Source organism: Mustela putorius, unplaced genomic scaffold, assembly GCF_011764305.1.
Source record: "Mustela putorius furo isolate JIRA1106 unplaced genomic scaffold, ASM1176430v1.1 tig00003875_pilon_pilon_pilon, whole genome shotgun sequence".
Taxonomy (NCBI): domain Eukaryota; kingdom Metazoa; phylum Chordata; class Mammalia; order Carnivora; family Mustelidae; genus Mustela; species Mustela putorius.
Window position 1 is genome coordinate 6,037,555 of NW_025422026.1, and position 17,817 is coordinate 6,055,371.

Sequence of the window (17,817 nt, forward strand, 5' to 3'; positions counted from 1 at the left end):
CCGGGGCACCTGGGTGTCTCAGTCGTTAAGCATCTGCCTTCAGCTCAGGTCATGATCCTAGGATCCTGGGATTGAGCCCCACATCCGGCTTCCTGCTCCATGGAAAGCCTGCTCTTCCCTCTCCCACTCCCCCTGCTTGTGCTCCCTCTCTCACTGTGTCTTTCTCTGTCAAATGAAGAAAATCTTTAAAAAAATAGAATATTTGGGACCAACAATGTCTGTCTTTCTACAGCATGTCAGAGAACACTGGGTTTGCATCGATTTTTCCCAAATAGGTGAATTTTTAGTCTCTCCTTAATTGAATTACTTTTTTCCTTAATTGAATTCTATACCCCAGAAGTGTGGCAGCTTCTGACAGATAGATGCTTGGTAGCTGAACAAGGATCCTTCATGATACGTGAATAGCTGACTGGCCTCTCTTATCATTAAAAATTCTAGGATGCGGTTGTGGATGACTTCCTGTCTTAGGGTTCTCCAGAAAAACAAACCCAACAGGGAGTACACGCATATATATCAGTAGGAGGTGTATATGCACACACACACACACACACACACACACACAGATTCATTACGAGGAATTAACTCACAGTGGCTGACAGGTCCTCAGAGTTACGGGAGAGGCAGCAAGCTGGAGACCCAGGAGAGCCAGTGTTTTCATTTTCGTCCAAGCCTGAAGGTCTGAGAACCAGGCGAACTCTTTGTGTAGTTCTAGTCCAATCCAGTCCAAAGTCTGGCAGGCGCAAGACCCAGGAAGAGCCGATACTCACTTTGAGTCTGAAGGCAGAATCAAAGCCAAAGTCTCAGTTCTAGGAAAGTCAGGTAGGAAAACTCTTATTTGGGGCAGGGTCAGCCTTTTGGTTCTGTTCAGGCCTTCACCTGATTGGATGAGGCCCACCGATATTATGGAGGGCCATCTGCTTTACTCAAAGTTTACCAATTTATATGTTAATCTCACCCAAAAATGCCCTCACAGAGACATCTAGCATAATGTTTGACCAAATATCCAGGCACAACATGGCCCAGTCAAGTGGATACATAAAATGAACTGTCACATTTCCCAGCACCAGGCAGAACCGTCTCATGTGCATATTCCAAGCCGTCATAGTCATTCCACCCTTTTGCCAGTGGTTACTTCCCAGGGGGCAGCCCTAAGCCATGCGGTACAAGAGACATGAGGGAAAGCTGCTCTTAGGGCTCCCAGGAAAAGTTCCTTTGATCCCAAGAGTGCTGCATGACACAGTTTTCTCTCCCTCCTCTGGATGTTTTATGGTAGAAGGTGATGGCCAGAGAAAGGGACAAGCCGGGTCCTCCGTCACACTGCCACTGACTCAACCTGCCCCAGAGCCGCCTCCTTCTTGTCTTTCAGCTGAGATAATGCACAGCCATTTTGAGCTCTGGTTTGTGCTCCTTGAAACCGAGGCCTTCCTAATACAGATCTATCCAGAGAGACTTGGCAACCTCTAGAGCCTTTACTTACACTGCCGGTCTATGACGGGCAATCTTGTGTATACATAATAAATTAAATTTGGCTACTACATCAGAGTTCTAATGACATTTAACGTGACAAATGTGTTTCCAGATTTTAATTAAAATTCAATCATGTGTGGCGCTTCCAGTGCCACCAGTCCGTCAGGGGTCACAGAGGTGAAGACACCATCTCCTTAAGGCAGCAGGTAGACATTCCCATCACCTCTCCCAGGGCCAAGTTTCCCCTGGCCATGACTATAAGATCCAACTCCCATTTCACAAATGTTACAGTGTGAGAAAATGTGAGTCTTAGAAATGAGGAAACATTTTTTTGGTGGGGGGAAATAGACATTTCTACTTTTTTTGTGGGGGGAGGCGCTCAGGACTGAGAGTGCAAAACAGAGGTGACAGAAGACGGGACGCTGAGCTGAGGACAGGATGTGGGCCTTGACTTCAAAAGCATAAGACACCATCAAGGGGATGCTTCTTGATTCTCCAGATGTGTCCTAAATGCTTTTCTGTCCCTTTTACCTACAGTGTGAAAATATGAGCTGTAATGACCCGTATCCATATTTCTGCTCATGCAAAAATGTTCTCCTTCCTTTCTTCAATAACTTTTACTAAAAACTGCTATGGAGTGACAGTGCCAGGCTGTGAGCCAAGGGAAAGAGACATGGGGTAAATAAGGCATACTCCTTTCAAGGACCTCTCAGTGTAGTGGGTACAATGGACAAGGGATAATGTGTGTATTATATGTGTGTGTAATATATATGTGTGTACTTGTGTGTTGTAGGGCTGTAGTCTGAATGTTTGTATCCTCCTGCAAGTTCATACATTGAAATCCTAACCCTCGAGGTGGGGTCTTTGGGAAGCAATTAGGTCATGAGATCGAAGCCCTCATGGATGGGGTCGATGTCCATACGGAAGAGACCTCAGAGAATCAGCTTGTCTCTCCTGCCATGTGCCCTCATCTGACAATCTTCCAGTGTCATGACCTTGAACTTCCCAGTCCCCAAAACTTGAGAAATAAATGTTTGCTGTTTATAAACCGCCCAGTCTGAGCATCTGACATTGTCGTATCAGCCCAAATGGACTAAGACACACAGAGAATAGGAGTTTGAAGGTTAAAATAAATAAATAAATAAAAAAGTTGGAAGGTCACCATACAAGACATTGACCGCTCTTACCTGCCTCCTTCTTACATTGTGCTCTTTATTGTTATTATTCTTTAATTGCTGTGTGTTATAGGGACAGGGGAACCAGTGAAGAGACTTTGCAGTGGCCCAGATGAGGCTCTACAGTGGTCGTGATGGTGGCTTGGATGACCAGGGTATAGTGGACAAAGAGCTTTGCCTGGACGGGAAGCTGCGGGGGAGGGGCAGTCAGGGCTCAGTGGCAGATAGGATAAGAGGAGGAGGCAAAGATGGCTGGAGTGCTGGCGTGGACGGGGTGGGGGGGGCACTGGAAGAGATGTGTGGGGGCAGCACCTGCCCAGGTAGATATAGGAGGAGTACCTCGGACAGGTTCCTGCTAGCTGTTCACCCAGAGTAACCTCCCTGACTGGAGAGGTTGGCTGAGAACTCTACGACCTCACCTCACCTCCCAGTGGCCTCTTTCCGGGGCACTTGTCCCTCGGGGAACCCGAGACTCGGTGGCGGTGGAGTCTACCAATAGACCGGAGGTTGCCCTGCTCATTCTAAACTGGGGGCTTCCAAGCCAGCATCCTGGGGCCAGGCCTTGTCGGAGCTCGCCCTGGTGAGACTCCTCCAGGGGCAGACTCCATCCTGCTCTCCGTCTGGCATTCCTGGTGGCGTCATGCATCCCCGGTCTGGGTCACTCTGGGTCTTGGCGGAGAAGGGGCACAGCGATGACTTTTCGAGTGAGTGCAGAGGGTGCGGCCAGGGCCCGTCCACACAGGGTGGAGTGGGCCGCCAACCCAATCTCGAAAATCTCCTGGGGAATAGATCCTTCTCAGCTTTAGAGAGAAAAGCGAGGTGGAGGCTTCCTGAGGATTGGAAAGGGAGAGGTTTGCGGAGCTTTGAGGGGGCATAGGGAGTGCTGCGATGCCATACAGGGGTCCAATGGCGGGAGGAGAGAACGTAGGCACATGAACGAATGAATTAATGACAAATAGTAGCTTATCTTTCGACCACTGTTACTCAGGATCTAGGGTTGGAAAATCTAACCTCCCCTCGCGGAGCGGAAAGTCTCCTAGTTTTCGTCTTCTCACCTGTTGCGACTTGCATTGTAAGATCTCTGTGCCCCGCTCCATGAGCAGGTGGGCTTCTCCAGCTCGGAGCATCAGGTGGCCCTTGATGGGCGGCGTGTCCCCAGAATCCCGCAAGTCTGCAGAGCTCAGCGCCTGCAGCCTGGGACGGCTCAGGGGGACTCCTGTGGGAAGTGTGGCTCCGCCCCCTCGGACAAGGCCCCGCCCTCCCCTCCGCCCCCCCAGCCCCGGCCCCGCCCTGTCTGCGGACAGACTCTGCGGCGCCGCCCGGCTAGCGCCTCCGCCCCCGAGCGCCCCGGCGGGCGGAGTTGCGGGTGAGGGGCGGGATGTTTTGGGGGGCGGGGGTCCCGGTGACGGCATCGGAGCGCGCCGCGCGGAGGCTCGGAGCCTAACTGCACCGGCGGGGGACTGCTCCCACCCAAGCAGGTGGGTGTGGGCCCGGGAGGGGTGGAGGTCCAGGACGGCGTGGGTGGGGGAGGCGCGCCCTCGCCCCCTCCCCGCGCAGGCCTGGGCCGGGTGGCGGTGGGAGCCGGCACCTGGGGAGCTCTGACAGAGCACGAGGAGCCCCCTCCTTGCGTACCAGCCTCCTGAAGGCCCCTTCCTGGGAGGGCGGGAGCACCCCCTTCCCTAAGCCGGGAGCCGGAGGCCAGCATCCCGGGCCTGGCCGGGAGGAGCGAGAGCCGACGCTGCGAGGGTCTGGTCCGCATTTATAATCACTTTTGCAAACTTCGGAGCCCCTGTCCCGTGCCCGCCTTCTCCAGCGCCCGACCGCACCGGCGGAGTTGTCCCGGCGCGTCCGTGCGCAGGGCCTCCGGGAAGCCGGGACCGCGCTGCGCTGGAAGAGCTCAGGGTGCGGGGCGCGCGGAGGCTCCCACTGTACTGCGCGACGGTCACCGCCGTGTCCCCAGGGCCAGGCACCCAGCAGGGACTGGGTGATTGAAGGAAAGAAAGAACCGTTACATGCGTTGAGAGTAGTGACAAATCGAGAGCTGTGGGCCGGGTCCGTACGGGGCGGTGGGGGCTGTGGTAAGAAGGGAACCCGGACGGGGAAGGTTTTCGGGGTGCAGTTTCATCATCGCTGCTGGGCAGCTACTAAGCGTCCGACCTCGTGCTGGGCGCTGGAGGTACAGCACGAAGCGGGACAGGAGGGTTCCTGCCTGTGTGTGTGTAGTGCTGGGGGACACAGAGCAGAGGCGCCTCCCTGGCTCCCTGAAGAAGACAAGGCCAGCCTAAGCCCTGGAGACATGGGAGTGTGTTGCAGAGAAAGGTGAGCAAAGGTGGGGTGCAGGAAGTGAGTAGACAAGGTGGGCAGAGCTGTTAAAGTTTTGACTACCAAGGGCATTGTGGAACCTCTTTTGGGACAGTTTAAGCAGGAGAGTCACAGGGTTGCATTTCCAATTTTGGAAGATGCCCCTAGTTGCCTTGGCGGAGGGCACAGGGAGACTGAGAGCAGGGAGGCAGCTGGTGAAGGGGCCAGTGGCCAGGCCCCGGGCTTTGGCAATAGGATGGGGGGGGCGGGGCAGCAGGTGAACATGATCTTAGGATGGAATTGACAGATCTGGTGGTGGGAACTTGTTCTTGAAGGATCTATTTTCGGGAAGGTGGGGCAGGGCCTGTGAGGTGACCAAGGCAGAGATCATGGGGGAACCCAGTGGGTAGTAGGGAAAGGAGTGGTGGTTGTGGGGGGTGTGTGTGTTTTAGGAGATGGGGTCCGGGGGAAGGGTAGAGCCAGAGTAAAGAAGCCCGTGGGAGTCAGGTGCAGGAGTGAGGGCCTATTTTGCCGGTGATGGGAGCCATGACGGGTTACCGAGCAGGAGCGCGTCGGCTGTCGCGGTGTTTGCGCACCAGGCTGGCGCAGAGGACGTTCTGAACGTTAATGACCCTCCCTCCCCTCTCTCGGAGGTCAGGAGCCCCAGGAGCCCCAGAAACCCCAGGATCCGACTCCCGGTTACCTGCAGGGGGCCGTCCAGCCCCTGGAGTACAGGTGCTGACCAGAGGGGTCTCTTTCTCTCCAGGACCCCACCCTCGCACCATGGGGCTGGAGACCCAGAGGCTGCCGGCCGCTGAGGAGGCCCCAGTGAGGGTGGGCCTGCGTGTCCGCCCGCTGCTGCCCAAGGAGCTGCTGCACGGCCACCAGAGCTGCCTGACGGTAGAGCCCGAGCACAGCCGCGTCACCCTTGGTCGAGACCGCCACTTTGGCTTCCACGTGGTGCTGGATGAGGACGCTGGGCAGGAGGCCGTGTACCAGGCCTGCGTGCAGCCCCTCCTCGAGGCTTTCTTTGAGGGCTTCAATGCCACCGTCTTTGCCTATGGCCAGACGGGCTCCGGGAAGACGTACACCATGGGGGAGGCCAGTGTGGGTGAGTGACCGCCCTGGAGGCCCCAGCAGCGTTGATGGGCCTCTGTGTCTCTTAAACTTCTGCCTCTGCCATTCCCTGTTGAAGGTGGGAGTGCTGCGGGCGGAGGTTTCCTCCTCAGATCTACCGCCCAGGGTGGGACCAGCCATGTCGGTAGAGTCCTTGGAGGTGGGAGCCTTGTGGTTCCACAGAAATGAGGCCACACTGTGTGGTTGTGGTGATCTCAGCCGGGAGGACAGGCAACAGAAGCCGGCTTGTTGTCGGGGTGGCTGCTGAGGGTCAGGAATCCGAGTTTGGGTCAGAGTCGTTGGAATGGGAAGGGTCGTGGGAGAGCCGGGCTTTGCCCACCACGGGGTGAGGGAACAAGCAGCTCGTGGGGCTCAGAAGCAGACTCTTGGGAGAGATGCTGTGGAGCCAGTTAAAGGAACTGCTCCCATTTTAAGTAACACAGACTGCTTTCTCTCTCTCTCTCTCTCTCTTTTTTTTTTTTAAAGATTTTTTATTTGACAGAGATCACCAGTAGGCAGAGAGGCAGACAGAGAGAGAGGGGGAAGCAGGCTCCCCACTGAGCAGAGAGCCTGAATCGGGGCTTGATCCCAGGACCCTGAGATCATGACCTGAGCCAAAGGCAGAGGCTTAACCCACTGAGCCACCCAGGCGCCCCCAGACTGCTTTCTCTTAGGTTATAAAAGTATCCATATTTGTCAGGAAAAATTAGGAAAATACAGAAAAACACAAGTACACACACAAAAATAACTTACTTGTTGATTGCTTTTCAGCACTTATCCTATTAGCATTCCAGTTTTTTTTCTCCTGAGGAAATTATTTTACCTTTAAAAAATGGGATTATATTATACCCATTCTTTTATAACCTGTTTTTTTTTTAAAGAGTTTATTTATTTATTTGACAGAGAGAGAGACAGGGAGAGGGAACACAAACAGGGGGAGTGGGAGAGGGAGAAGCAGGCTTCCCGCTGAACAGGGAGCCTGATGCAGGGCTCGATCCCAGGACCCCGAGATCATGACCTGAGCCAAAGGCAGACGCTTAACGACTGAGCCACCCAGGCGCCCCTTTTTTTCTTTCCTTAACAACCTATCATAAACATTTCTCTTTATCATTAAATATTCTTCAAGCTAATTTTTTTTAAAAAGATTTTATTTATTTGAGAGATCACAAGCAGGCAGAGAGGCAGGCAGAGAGAGAGGGGAAGCAGGCTCCCCACTGAGCAGAGAGCCCGATGCGGGGCTCGATCCCAGGACCCTGAGACCAGACCCGAGCTGAAGGCAGAGGCTTTAACCCATTGAGCCACCCAGGTGCCCCGCTTCAAGCTAATTTTTAAGTGGTGGCTTGGCATTCTATGGCATTCTATGGTGTATATAATTTATTTAACCAGATCCCCTCTTGGATCTTAGGACATTTTTTTTTTTTTTTTTGAGTTATGCAGAGTGCTGAAGAGCCTCTTATTACTTCCTTGGGATAAATGTAGGAGGTCCTTTAGATAACTGAGCACAGATTATAATAACGAGCTCCCTGTCCCAGGGAGTAATCAAACCAGGGGTATCTGATGATCAGGCAGAGATGTAGTGGAGGGGATGCTTACATCATAAAAGGGGTTGGTGGTACCTTGAGAGGTTGCTTCCAACTCTGACATTCTGTAATTCTGCCTGACCACCCCCGGGCATGGGCCGGCTCAGGCTCCCCAGCCATCCTGGCCTCTGCTGCTGTCTTCATGCTGGACCGTCGGCCTCCAGTTGCCGGCAGGGGCCTCTGGGCCCTGAGCCCTGTCCGGCTGAAGGCATGGTGGCAGGAGGCTCTGTGGTGTGTCCCCAGCTTCCCTTCACGAGGATGAGCAGGGCATCATCCCCCGGGCCATGGCTGAAGCCTTCAAGCTGATTGATGAGAATGACCTGCTGGACTGCCTCGTGCACGTGTCCTACCTGGAAGTGTATAAGGAAGAGTTCCGAGACCTGCTGGAGGTGGGCACTGCCAGCCGAGACATCCAGCTTCGGGAGGATGATCGGGGAAATGTTGGTGAGGAACTCCCGGGGCCGCCTCTGCTGGCAGTGGGGCTTCACCGGCTGAGGGGCAGTTCACCTGTCTGCGAGGGGTACCTCCTAACTGGGGAACCCAAGCTCTGGAAGATTTTGCCTTCCTGTCTCCTGTCTCCACTGAGTTCAGTATATACGTCTGTACTTAGAGTGCAAGGCATTGAGGTGGGCTTGGGGCAAGCTGGAGCCCCTCTGTCTGGGTCACGATGGGCAGGACCCCCTCTCTGGGGTTCAGTGGGCATGGGGAAGGGGCATCTGGGTCGGGAAAAGCTGTAGGGGGCCAGCCCTGCTCTGTCTGCCCTCCTGGACGGTCAGTCCCGCCCCAGGCTCACCACCTTCTGTGCCCGCAGTGCTGTGTGGCGTGAAGGAGGTAGACGTGGAGGGCCTGGACGAGGTGCTGAGCCTCCTGGAGATGGGCAACGCAGCGCGGCACACGGGGGCCACGCACCTCAACCGCCTGTCCAGCCGCTCACACACTGTGTTCACCGTGACCCTGGAGCAGCGGGGGCGCGCCCCCAGCCGCCTACCCCGACCCACCGCGGGCCAGCTGCTGGTCTCCAAGTTCCACTTCGTGGACCTGGCGGGCTCAGAGAGGGTGCTCAAGACGGGCAGCACAGGCGAGCGGCTCAAGGAGAGCATCCAGATCAACAGCAGCCTCCTGGCGCTGGGCAACGTCATCAGCGCCCTGGGCGACCCCCAGCGCCGTGGCAGCCACATCCCCTACCGGGACTCCAAGATCACCCGGTGAGGGCCCTGCGGCCAATGGCCCGCGCGAGCAGAGGCGCCTCTCCCGGGCTGCTGGTGGGGAAAAGGGGGCGGGGTAGGGGGAGGCGAGTAGGGGATGGGTCCGGTCTGGCTTCCGGGGCGCGCCGCCCACCAGTCCGAGCTGCTGTCCCGCGGGGTCCGATTCGAGGTCCCGGCGCCCCGGGGCCCCTGACGCGGCCCACCTGGCGTCCTCAGGATCCTCAAAGACTCGCTGGGCGGGAACGCCAAGACGGTGATGATCGCCTGCGTCAGTCCCTCCTCCTCGGACTTCGACGAGACCCTCAACACCCTCAACTACGCCAGCCGCGCCCAGAACATCCGCAACCGCGCCACCGTCAACTGGCGGCCCGAAATCGAGCGCGCCCCCGAGGAGGCGGCGGCCGGCGCGCGGGGGCCCCCGCGCCACCGCTCTGAGACTCGCATCATCCACCGCGGCCGGCGCGTCCCCGGCGCCGCCAACGCCCCCGCCCCTGCCGCCGCCGCCGCCGCGCGTCTGGGCGCCGAGTGCGCGCGCTACCGGGCCCGCACCGATGCCGCCTACAGCCTCCTGCGCGAGCTGCAGGCCGAGCCCGGGCTGCCCGGCGCCGCGGCCCGCAAGGTGCGCGACTGGCTGTGCGCCGTCGAGGGCGAGCGCAGCGCCCTGAGCTCCGCCTCCGGGCCTGACAGCGGCATCGAGAGCGCCTCCGCCGAGGAGCAGGCCACGCAGGGGCCCGGCGGGCCGACGGTGGCCAAGGGCCAGGTGTGGCCCCGGGGAGAGAGGGAAGGGGAAGAAGAGGTCATCATCAAGCCAGTTGTGCCCCTGCCCCATGTCCATCGGCAGAGCCCATTCCCGATCCAGAGGCCTTTCTGCTGATCACCTCGATCGCATTCCCTACCCTCCCTGAGCCTCAGGGTCTCTGTGAAATGGGCTAACGTTGGTATCTACCTTCTGGGGATGTTGTAAGGGCTGGAGGTGTATCAAGGGCCCAGACCAGCATGCTGTGGAGCCTCAGTAGGTTGTTCCTAGTAATAGCGGTAATGTTATTATTGTCAATAAAAGTGTGATTAATAATGGCAGGAGATGGCCCCAATAGCTTGCAGAGGGGACCACTGGCAGGGTGGGCTCTGGAGCCCCGATTGCCAGGCAGGGCCTGCAGTGGAGTAGCAAGTTGGACTAGGGGAGCCCCTGGCAGGGCAGAGGGAGGGCTGGGGTGTCCCAGAGAAAGGCAGGCTTGTCCTGCCAGCTCATGTCCCTGAAGCCTCTCTCCTTGCCCGGTAGGACGAGGACGGGGCAGTACAGCTGCTTGCACTGCAGAGCCAGGTGGCCCGGCTGGAGGAGGAGAACCGAGACTTTCTGGCCGCGCTGGAGGACGCCATGGAGCAGTACAAACTGCAGGTGGGCGGCGGGCTTCCTCCAGGGGAAACTGAGCCGAGGCTCGCTCTCTGCAGCAGAGGGAGTTAGCCACCGCCGGCTTCTGAGAGGGTGGGAAGAGATAGGGGAGGCATAGCTGGGCAAAAGCGTGGAGGTGAGGAACAGAATCTGGTGGATGGGCGCGCGGCATGGCAGTGAGCGGGCATGAGAGGTGGGACTGGAGGGGCTGCTGGTCTGTCCCTGGAGTCAGGCCTTTTTGTCCCAAGGTAACTGAGTCAGCATTGCTGCTGGCGCCCTCTCGCGGCTGTGATTGGCATGGAAGTGGAGGATTGACACAGAGGGCGGGATAGGGCCTAATAGGATGGGGTGAGAATTTGACCCTGAACTAGTGCAGCATGTGTTGGGAGTGTGCGGGGCCCTGAGAGGTGGTCAGAGATATTTGGCCCTTCTCGGTTTTTAGCCCAGAGAGGGTGGGGTGGCCTCAGACCTGTTCTACAGTTTTCTGCACTTCTGCCAGTGGGCGTCCATGCACCCTCCGCATCCGCGTCCCCCATCAGCCCCGGGAACTTGTCTTGCAGAGCGACCGGCTGCGGGAGCAGCAGCAGGAGATGGCAGAGCTGCGGCTGCGGCTAGAACTGGTGCGGCCTGGCTGGGGGGCCCCAGGGCTCCTGCAGGGTCTGCCTCCTGGGTCCTTTGTGCCTCGGCCTCACACAGCTCCTCTGGGGGGTGCCCACAGCCACGTGCTGGGCATGGTGCCTCCTGCCTGCCTTCCTGGAGACGAAGTTGGCCCCGAGAACTGGGGAGAGGTGAGGAAGTGGTGAGGCAAGCTGTCTCTTGAACTGGACAGGCTCAGACAGGGGAAAGGCAGTGCCGGGGAATGTGCCGCTCACCCTGGGCTTTCCTGGGACCAGCTGTGAGACGCCCTTTCCAGTGCCCCTAGGGGAAGGGCCAAAATTTGGCCTCTCAGAAGGATCTGCTGTCATTGGGCATTCAGGGCTGGCTGGAGATTGTGGAATGAGGAGGTTACAGAGGGGATTCTGGCTTCCGGCGCTGGCTGGGAAGCTTGTATACCTCCAGAGATGGGGAGCTTATCACCTCTCAGGCCACCCCTTTTGTCTTTGCAAGTATACTTTTCCAAAGGCCCTAATCTCCCTGAGCTTGTCTTCCTACTTATGACCTTTTGGACAAAGACTGTTCTGGCATCTTCTTCAAAGCTCTGAGTCATGTCTGCTGTAACAGCCCGATGCACAGAGAGGGAGGGCGTGAGTCTGGCAGTAGTCTGTTATATACCCGGTGCTCAGGCAGAGTGCAGACTTGGGTGCCTATGGCCTGTATATAAAGGAAGGGCAGATTGTCACCTGAGGAGTCCCAGGTGCTGTGGGTGTTGTGGGGTGGGGGAGAGGGGGAGCTCCTGCTCCAACTTGGGATGGGCGGTGGGGAGGGGAGGCATGGGGGGTGCAAAGACTGGTGATGGGAAATGACTGATGGAGGGTGCCCTGGAGGCTTCCTGTCCTGAGGCCATTGGCACTCCCCTAGCAGGTGACAAATGGCGGAGAGGCGGGAGCCAAGGTGGAGGCAGATGGGCCTGGAAGCGGAAGCAGTTCATCGGCGGCGGAGGAGGAGGGGGAGGAGCAAGTGGCGGAGCCGCCGCGGACCCTGCACCTGCGCAGGTGAGTGGGACCCGCCGCCCACCTGACAGGAAGCAGCTCAGCGCCCAGGCTGGGCCCAGGAAGGATCCCGTTGGAGTCCCGGGCTGTGCTCACCTCCAGGTCCTATTGGGAGGTACAGATGGGGGCGGTGGGCTTGGAACCCAGGGTTCTCACTGGGGTGAACGTGCTGTGGGGTTCAGGGTTCCCAGCCTTCAAGGCGGCCCTCAGTGCCCCCAAAAGCTCAGCCCTGTGCCTCAGTTCTCCCAGACTGTCACCCTGGTTCCACTGACTCTGAGGGGACCGAAGGCCCAGTGGCTTCTCTTCCTTCCTTGTGGGGAAGGGTACAGACCCCTGCTTCTGTCTTCCAGAAATGGAATCAGCAAGTGGAGCCAGAGGGTGGGGGCCCGCCCAGAGAGTCCACTCGACAGGAAGGGCCCAGAGCTTACCGTTGAGGAAGTGGGTGCAGCCATCCTGGGGCCCAGAGGTGAGCTGGGTCTGGGGCAGAGAGGGCTCTGACCCTCCCCTCCGTGGCCCTGCACTGCCCTCCTGGACGGTCCATGCCTCGTCCCTGGCTGTCTGGCCGCCCCTGCCCGGAGTGTGCCTCTTTCCTCCCCCACCTCCCCCTGTGGGGGCAGCGGCCTTGACAGTGGGTTTGTTACAGTCAGTGGTGGGAGCAAGGCCCCGGCTCGACCCCGTCAGACCCCAGCGGCCATGGCGTCTGAATGGCGGCTGGCCCAAGCCCAGCAGAAGATCCGAGAACTGGCCATCAACATCCGCATGAAGGAGGAGCTCATTGGCGAGCTGGTCCGCACAGGTGAGGTGGTGGGCTCTCGGGTGGGGCTTCCACCTGGGGGTGGTTAGGAGCGGGGGCCCGTCGGCTTAGGTCTGGTAACCAGCCAGCCTCTTCCAGCTGGACGACCTTGAGCAAGTAGGATAGCGCCTCTGTGACTCGGTCTTCCCATCTCTAAGGTGGGGCTGGTAGTTCTACCTGTTTTATGGGTTGTTGAAGTGAGTTAATTCAGCTGGAGCGATGAGGCTGGTTCGCATTACCTGGTGGTAGTAGCAGGGGTTGTATTCATTAGTAGTGTGCTGGGTTAGCCCCATCATGCACACCGACTCTCTTGGTCTCAGGGAGCAAACAGTGTCCCCAGATCATGCTATCTGCCACCGGTGATGCGCGTCAAGGGGCTGGGAATGGTGTGAGGTAGTGACCAGCTGAGCCTTTTTATTTTAATAGTTATAGGTTTATTACAAAATTTCAAACCCACAGGGAGAGACTGGACCAGTGGGGCCCTTACCCACCACCCAGATTTAGCGTTACGAGCTTTTCCCCGCATTCATCTCTCCCTTTTCTCTTTGCTGAGGGCTTCGAAGCAAATCCCTGGCATCTTGTCACTGGGCCCCCACACCTTTCGGTATGCCTCTTTTTGGACATTTTAACCGAAATGCTGTGAGCATATCTAACAAAACTTACTGTCACCTGGACGCCCAAGGCACGGGCCCGTCCCCTCAGTTCCTCGGCAGGGTGTGCAGACCGCTGGTTTGCTGGAACCCAGCTCCCCATGTGTCCCACGTGCTGTGCGTGCTTGTTAGGCCTCTGAAGTCTCCCTTCTAGCTCCTTCTCACGTGTCTCAAATCCCCCACCTCCCAACCCCTGTGTTCTAGGTTCGCCTATTTGCTTCCTTGTGGTGTTATTTAACTTGTTCCTCTGTCCTCAGATTTCCTGCAAAGGAAGTTAATTCTAGAGGCTTAATTATATGCAGGCCCAAGGTCTGTATTTGTTAGCATGTATTAGGTAGAACTAAAGCCAGTTTAATCCATAATAGCTGTTACCAATAAGGCTCATTTAAAAAGCGAGCAATTTAAAAGAGTAGTTTAAGTAAGTAACTCACGTTACCAGTGGAACCAAAGTTTGGCAAAACCCGTGCAGGTGCCCATGGTGGACAGCCGTCTGGAACCCCGCCCAGGGGAGCGAAGGGATGGTCCCCCCTGGTGGAGGGGGCCCACCTGTGCTGAGGAGCACGCCCTCCCCCGCCCCCTTTCTACCAGGGAAGGCGGCCCAGGCCCTGAACCGCCAGCATAGCCAGCACATCCGGGAGCTGGAGCAGGAGGCAGAACAGGTGCGGGCTGAGCTGAGCGAAAGCCAGAGGCAGCTGCGGGAGCTCGAGGGCAAGGAGCCTCAGGACGCAGGCGAGCGCTCTCAGCTCCAGGAGTTCCGCAAGAGGGTCGCCGCCGCCCAGAGCCAGGTGCAGGTCAGTGTTGGGACCTTGGGGTGGTGGCTGGAGTCCTGGGATGGAGACACATGGGCCCCAGGGCCCAAGTTCACTGGAAGCAGTGGATGTTCAGGCCCTCATGGCCCTGGCTTCTGGCTGCTTTGGTGAACGACCTCCCGGCCTCCCAGGGTGAGGCTGGTGTTCCACAGAAGTCGGCAGCCGTGGGGGAGGAGGGGTCGGCTCAGCTTTAAACACAGCAGGGGCAGGAAGGCTACTCCTGCTGCAGACCAGTGAGAGGGGAAGGGTGGGCATCGAAAGCAAGGTACCCCTTCCTCATGCCGCCCTCCCCTCCCGCTTCCCTGGCCACTTACCTCTCTATTCCTTCTTCCCTCTGTCTTTCTACCCACCTGTCCATATGTCTGTCTCATCCATACACCCGTTTATCATTTTGTTGGTTTGTAACCCACTCTGGAGCTCCCCAGGGATAACCCGAAATGGGTCCCCACGCTCGGAGGGCAGGGAGAATGGGAGAAAGAGACAGCTACTCCAAGTAGGAAGGTGGCAGGTTTACTAAGCACGGGAACTTGTCTCGGGTGCCCCTCTTTCTGCAGTGGGCTCTGACCCATCAGCAAGGCATTGGATTCACTTCAAGGTAGCTCTTTTCGTGGCCCTCTGGCTATCTTGGAGGCAGATGCCCCAGGAACAACGTAGGCACATGTAAGAGAGAATACAGAATAAGACACGGATTCCAAATTCCAAAATCAGTCACTGCTTTTTCTAAGAGCCCATGATGTGAACCACTGATTTCTGAGTCCCCAAGGCTGGGGCTGGGATCACTCGGTTCACTTATGTTCTCGTGTGATTTAATAAAACCATGTGTCAGCAGACTCAGCTGTGAACACACTGCAGTCTGTCTGGATAATGGCACAGGTGCCTCCTCGTGGAGTGACAGTGTCCCAGGCCATGCTGTTTTGGAGGATAGCTGTTCTCAACAGAGACATCAGTGTTCAGTAAGAACAGACTTTGTGGGCTGTCCTCTAAGCCTTGCTGGATGAATTCAGTAAGGGTTTCTGTGTGTGCTGTAACCACCGGGCTAAAGGAGGGAACCAAGATGGCGGCCACATCGTATTACTGGAAACAATGTCCACCTGGCATTGAGACGCAGGATGGCCCCTTTAGGAAATTGGCCTGGTTATGCATACCGTGCATGTTGGCTGGGAGAGGCAGCACAGTCTGTGTAAAGATGGATGGGGGTGGGACGTACCCAGCCCCCACCTTCTTCCCTCCCTCCATGGTGCATATTCCGTTGCACTTATAGTGCATTTCAGCAAGTCCAGCTTGTAGCAGGACAACAGAATCCCCGTGGAGATTGGATAGTTCCCTTTCACCTGGGGGTGTGAAGTCACTCACCCAACCTGATGGGACATCCCGAGGCAGGTTCTGGTAGATGATCCCTTTCCCAGGCATGGTGGGGCTTGGTGTTCTCAGCAGCACAGCAGCTTGCTCTTCGGGAAGAGTTGGGACCACGGCTGTTTCCCGTGACTTCTATATCTTTACAGGATTGGGTGCCTTGCTGGGGTCCCCAGTCCGACATAGGGGGCAACAGACCCTACTGGTTGATCAGCCAAATGTACGGAAGCCTAGGGCAATACTGTAGTCTACCCAGTCAGACTGGTCTTATGTCTTAATAGTTTAATCTGCTGGGGTTTTGGGGGTTTTTTTGGAAGTATAGTTGACACACAATGTTACAGTAGTTTTAGGTGCACAACACAGTGATTTGACAGGTCTGTGCTTGTGCGGGGCTCACCACAAGTGCAGCTTTCGCCTGTACCACCCCACACTGTTCCAGTAGCACTGACTGTGTTCCATATGCTGTGCCTTTCATCCCCGTGATTTATTCATTCCCTAGCTGGAAGCTTGGACCTCCCACTCCCCTTCACCCATTCTACCCATTCTCCTTTCTGCTAGCAGCCATCAGTTAGCTCCCTGTGCTGGTGGGTGTGCTTGTGATTTCTGTTTGTGCTGTTTGTTCATTTGTTCTTTAGATTCTGCATACTGGCAAAGATCGTATAGTATTTGTCTTTTATTTCACTTAGCATAGTACTCTCTGGGTCCATCCATGTGGTTGCAAATGGCAAGATCTCGTTCTTTTTTTAGGGCTCAATGATAGTCATTGTGTATATATACCACATCTTTATCCATTCATTTATCAGTGGACACTTGGGCTGCTTCCGTATTTTGGCTCTCGTAAATAATGCTGCAGTGAGGGGCACCTGGGTGGCTCAGTCAGTTAAGCACCTGCCTTCAGCTCAGGTCATGATCCCAGGGTCCTGGGATCAAGCTCCACATCAGGCTGTCTGCTCAGCAAGGAGTCTGCCTCTCCCTTCTGCTTGTGCTTTCTCTCACTCAGTCCCTCAAATAAATAAAATCTTTAAAAAATAATACTGCAATAAACATAGCGGTGCTTGTATCCTTTCAAATTAGCATTTCTATTTCCTTTAAGTAAATACCGATGACTGGATCATATGGTATTTCTGTTTTTTGTTTTTTTTAATAATGTATGCTACTTTTTATTTAAAAATTTTTTTGAGATTTTATTTATTTGACAGAAATCACAAGTAGGTAGAGAGGCAGGTGGGGAGAGAGGGGGGAAGCAGGCTCCCTGCAGAGAGCCAGTTGTGGGGCTCGATCCCAGAACCCTGAGATCATGACCTGAGCCGAAGGCAGAGGCTTAACCCACTGAGCCACCCAGGTGCCCCGGTATTTCTGTTTTTAATTTTTGTGGACCCTCTAGACTATCTTCCATAGCGGCTGCCCTGATTTGCATTCCCAGCAGCAGTACATGAGGTTTCCTTCCCACCCACCACCCTCCACAACACTTGTTACTTCTCGTCTTTTTATTTCTAGCCATTCCAACAAGCACGAGGTGATACCTCATCGTGGTTTTGATTTGCATTTCCCTGATGATGAGTGATGGTTGAACATCTTTACGTACGTGTGTTGGCTGTCTGGAAGTCTTCTTTAGAGGAATGTCTGTTCATGTCTTCTGCCCATTTTTGATTGGATTATTTGTCTTTTTGGTGTTGAGTTGTGTAAGTTCTTCATATATTTTGGATACTAATCTCTCACTGGCTATGTCATTTGCAAATATCTTCTTCTGTTCCAGAGGTTACCTTTTGTTCTGCTGCTGGTTTCCTTGCTGTGCAGAAGCTTTTTATTTGGACGTGGCCTCAACTCTATTTCTTCGTCTATTTCCCTTGCCTCAGGGGCCTAGCTGGAAAAAAGTTGCTTCAGCTGATTTCAGAGAAGTTACTTCCTGTGCTCCCTTCTGTGATTTTTATGGTTTCAGGTCTCACATTTAGGTCCTTAACCCATTTGAGTTTATTTTTGTGTGTGGTGTAAGAAAGTGATCCAGTTTCATTCTTTTGCATGTAGTTGTCCAGTTTTCCCAACACCACTTGTTGAAGAGATTCTTTTTCCCGTTGGATAGTCTTGCTTCCTTTGTTAAAAATTAATTAACCCCATAAGCATGGTTTATTTCTGGGCTTTCTATTCTGTTTTGTTGATCCATGTGTCTTTTTATTTATTTATTTATTTGACAGACAAAGATCACAAGTGGGCAGAGAGACAGGCAGAGGGGCGGGGGGAAGAAGACTCCCTATTGAGCAGAGAGCCTGATGCGGGGCCTCGATCCCAGGACCCTGAGATCATGACCTGAGCTGAAGGTAGAGGCTTTAAC

At 55.6% G+C, this 17,817-nt stretch overlaps 1 protein-coding gene across 3 annotated transcripts in view; it reads left to right on the forward strand.

Annotated features, from left to right (window-relative positions):
- Positions 1 to 3,979: 3,979 nt before the first annotated feature.
- KIF7 (kinesin family member 7) overlaps positions 3,980 to 17,817 on the forward strand; it is a 28,780-nt gene continuing 14,942 nt past the window's right edge. Inside the window, exons 1-11 of one of the 3 annotated variants that reach the window (XM_045067172.1) lie at positions 3,980 to 4,120; positions 5,710 to 6,054; positions 7,883 to 8,083; positions 8,451 to 8,844; positions 9,061 to 9,604; positions 10,124 to 10,240; positions 10,795 to 11,022; positions 11,753 to 11,886; positions 12,234 to 12,349; positions 12,527 to 12,679; positions 13,915 to 14,117. In XM_045067172.1, the coding sequence (XP_044923107.1) occupies positions 5,727 to 6,054; positions 7,883 to 8,083; positions 8,451 to 8,844; positions 9,061 to 9,604; positions 10,124 to 10,240; positions 10,795 to 11,022; positions 11,753 to 11,886; positions 12,234 to 12,349; positions 12,527 to 12,679; positions 13,915 to 14,117 (2,418 nt within the window). In that variant the 5' untranslated portion in view covers positions 3,980 to 4,120; positions 5,710 to 5,726. The remainder of the gene's footprint in view (positions 4,121 to 5,709; positions 6,055 to 7,882; positions 8,084 to 8,450; positions 8,845 to 9,060; positions 9,605 to 10,123; positions 10,241 to 10,794; positions 11,023 to 11,752; positions 11,887 to 12,233; positions 12,350 to 12,526; positions 12,680 to 13,914; positions 14,118 to 17,817) is intronic. The other 2 variants (XM_045067171.1, XM_045067170.1) reach the window with 2 other exon arrangements.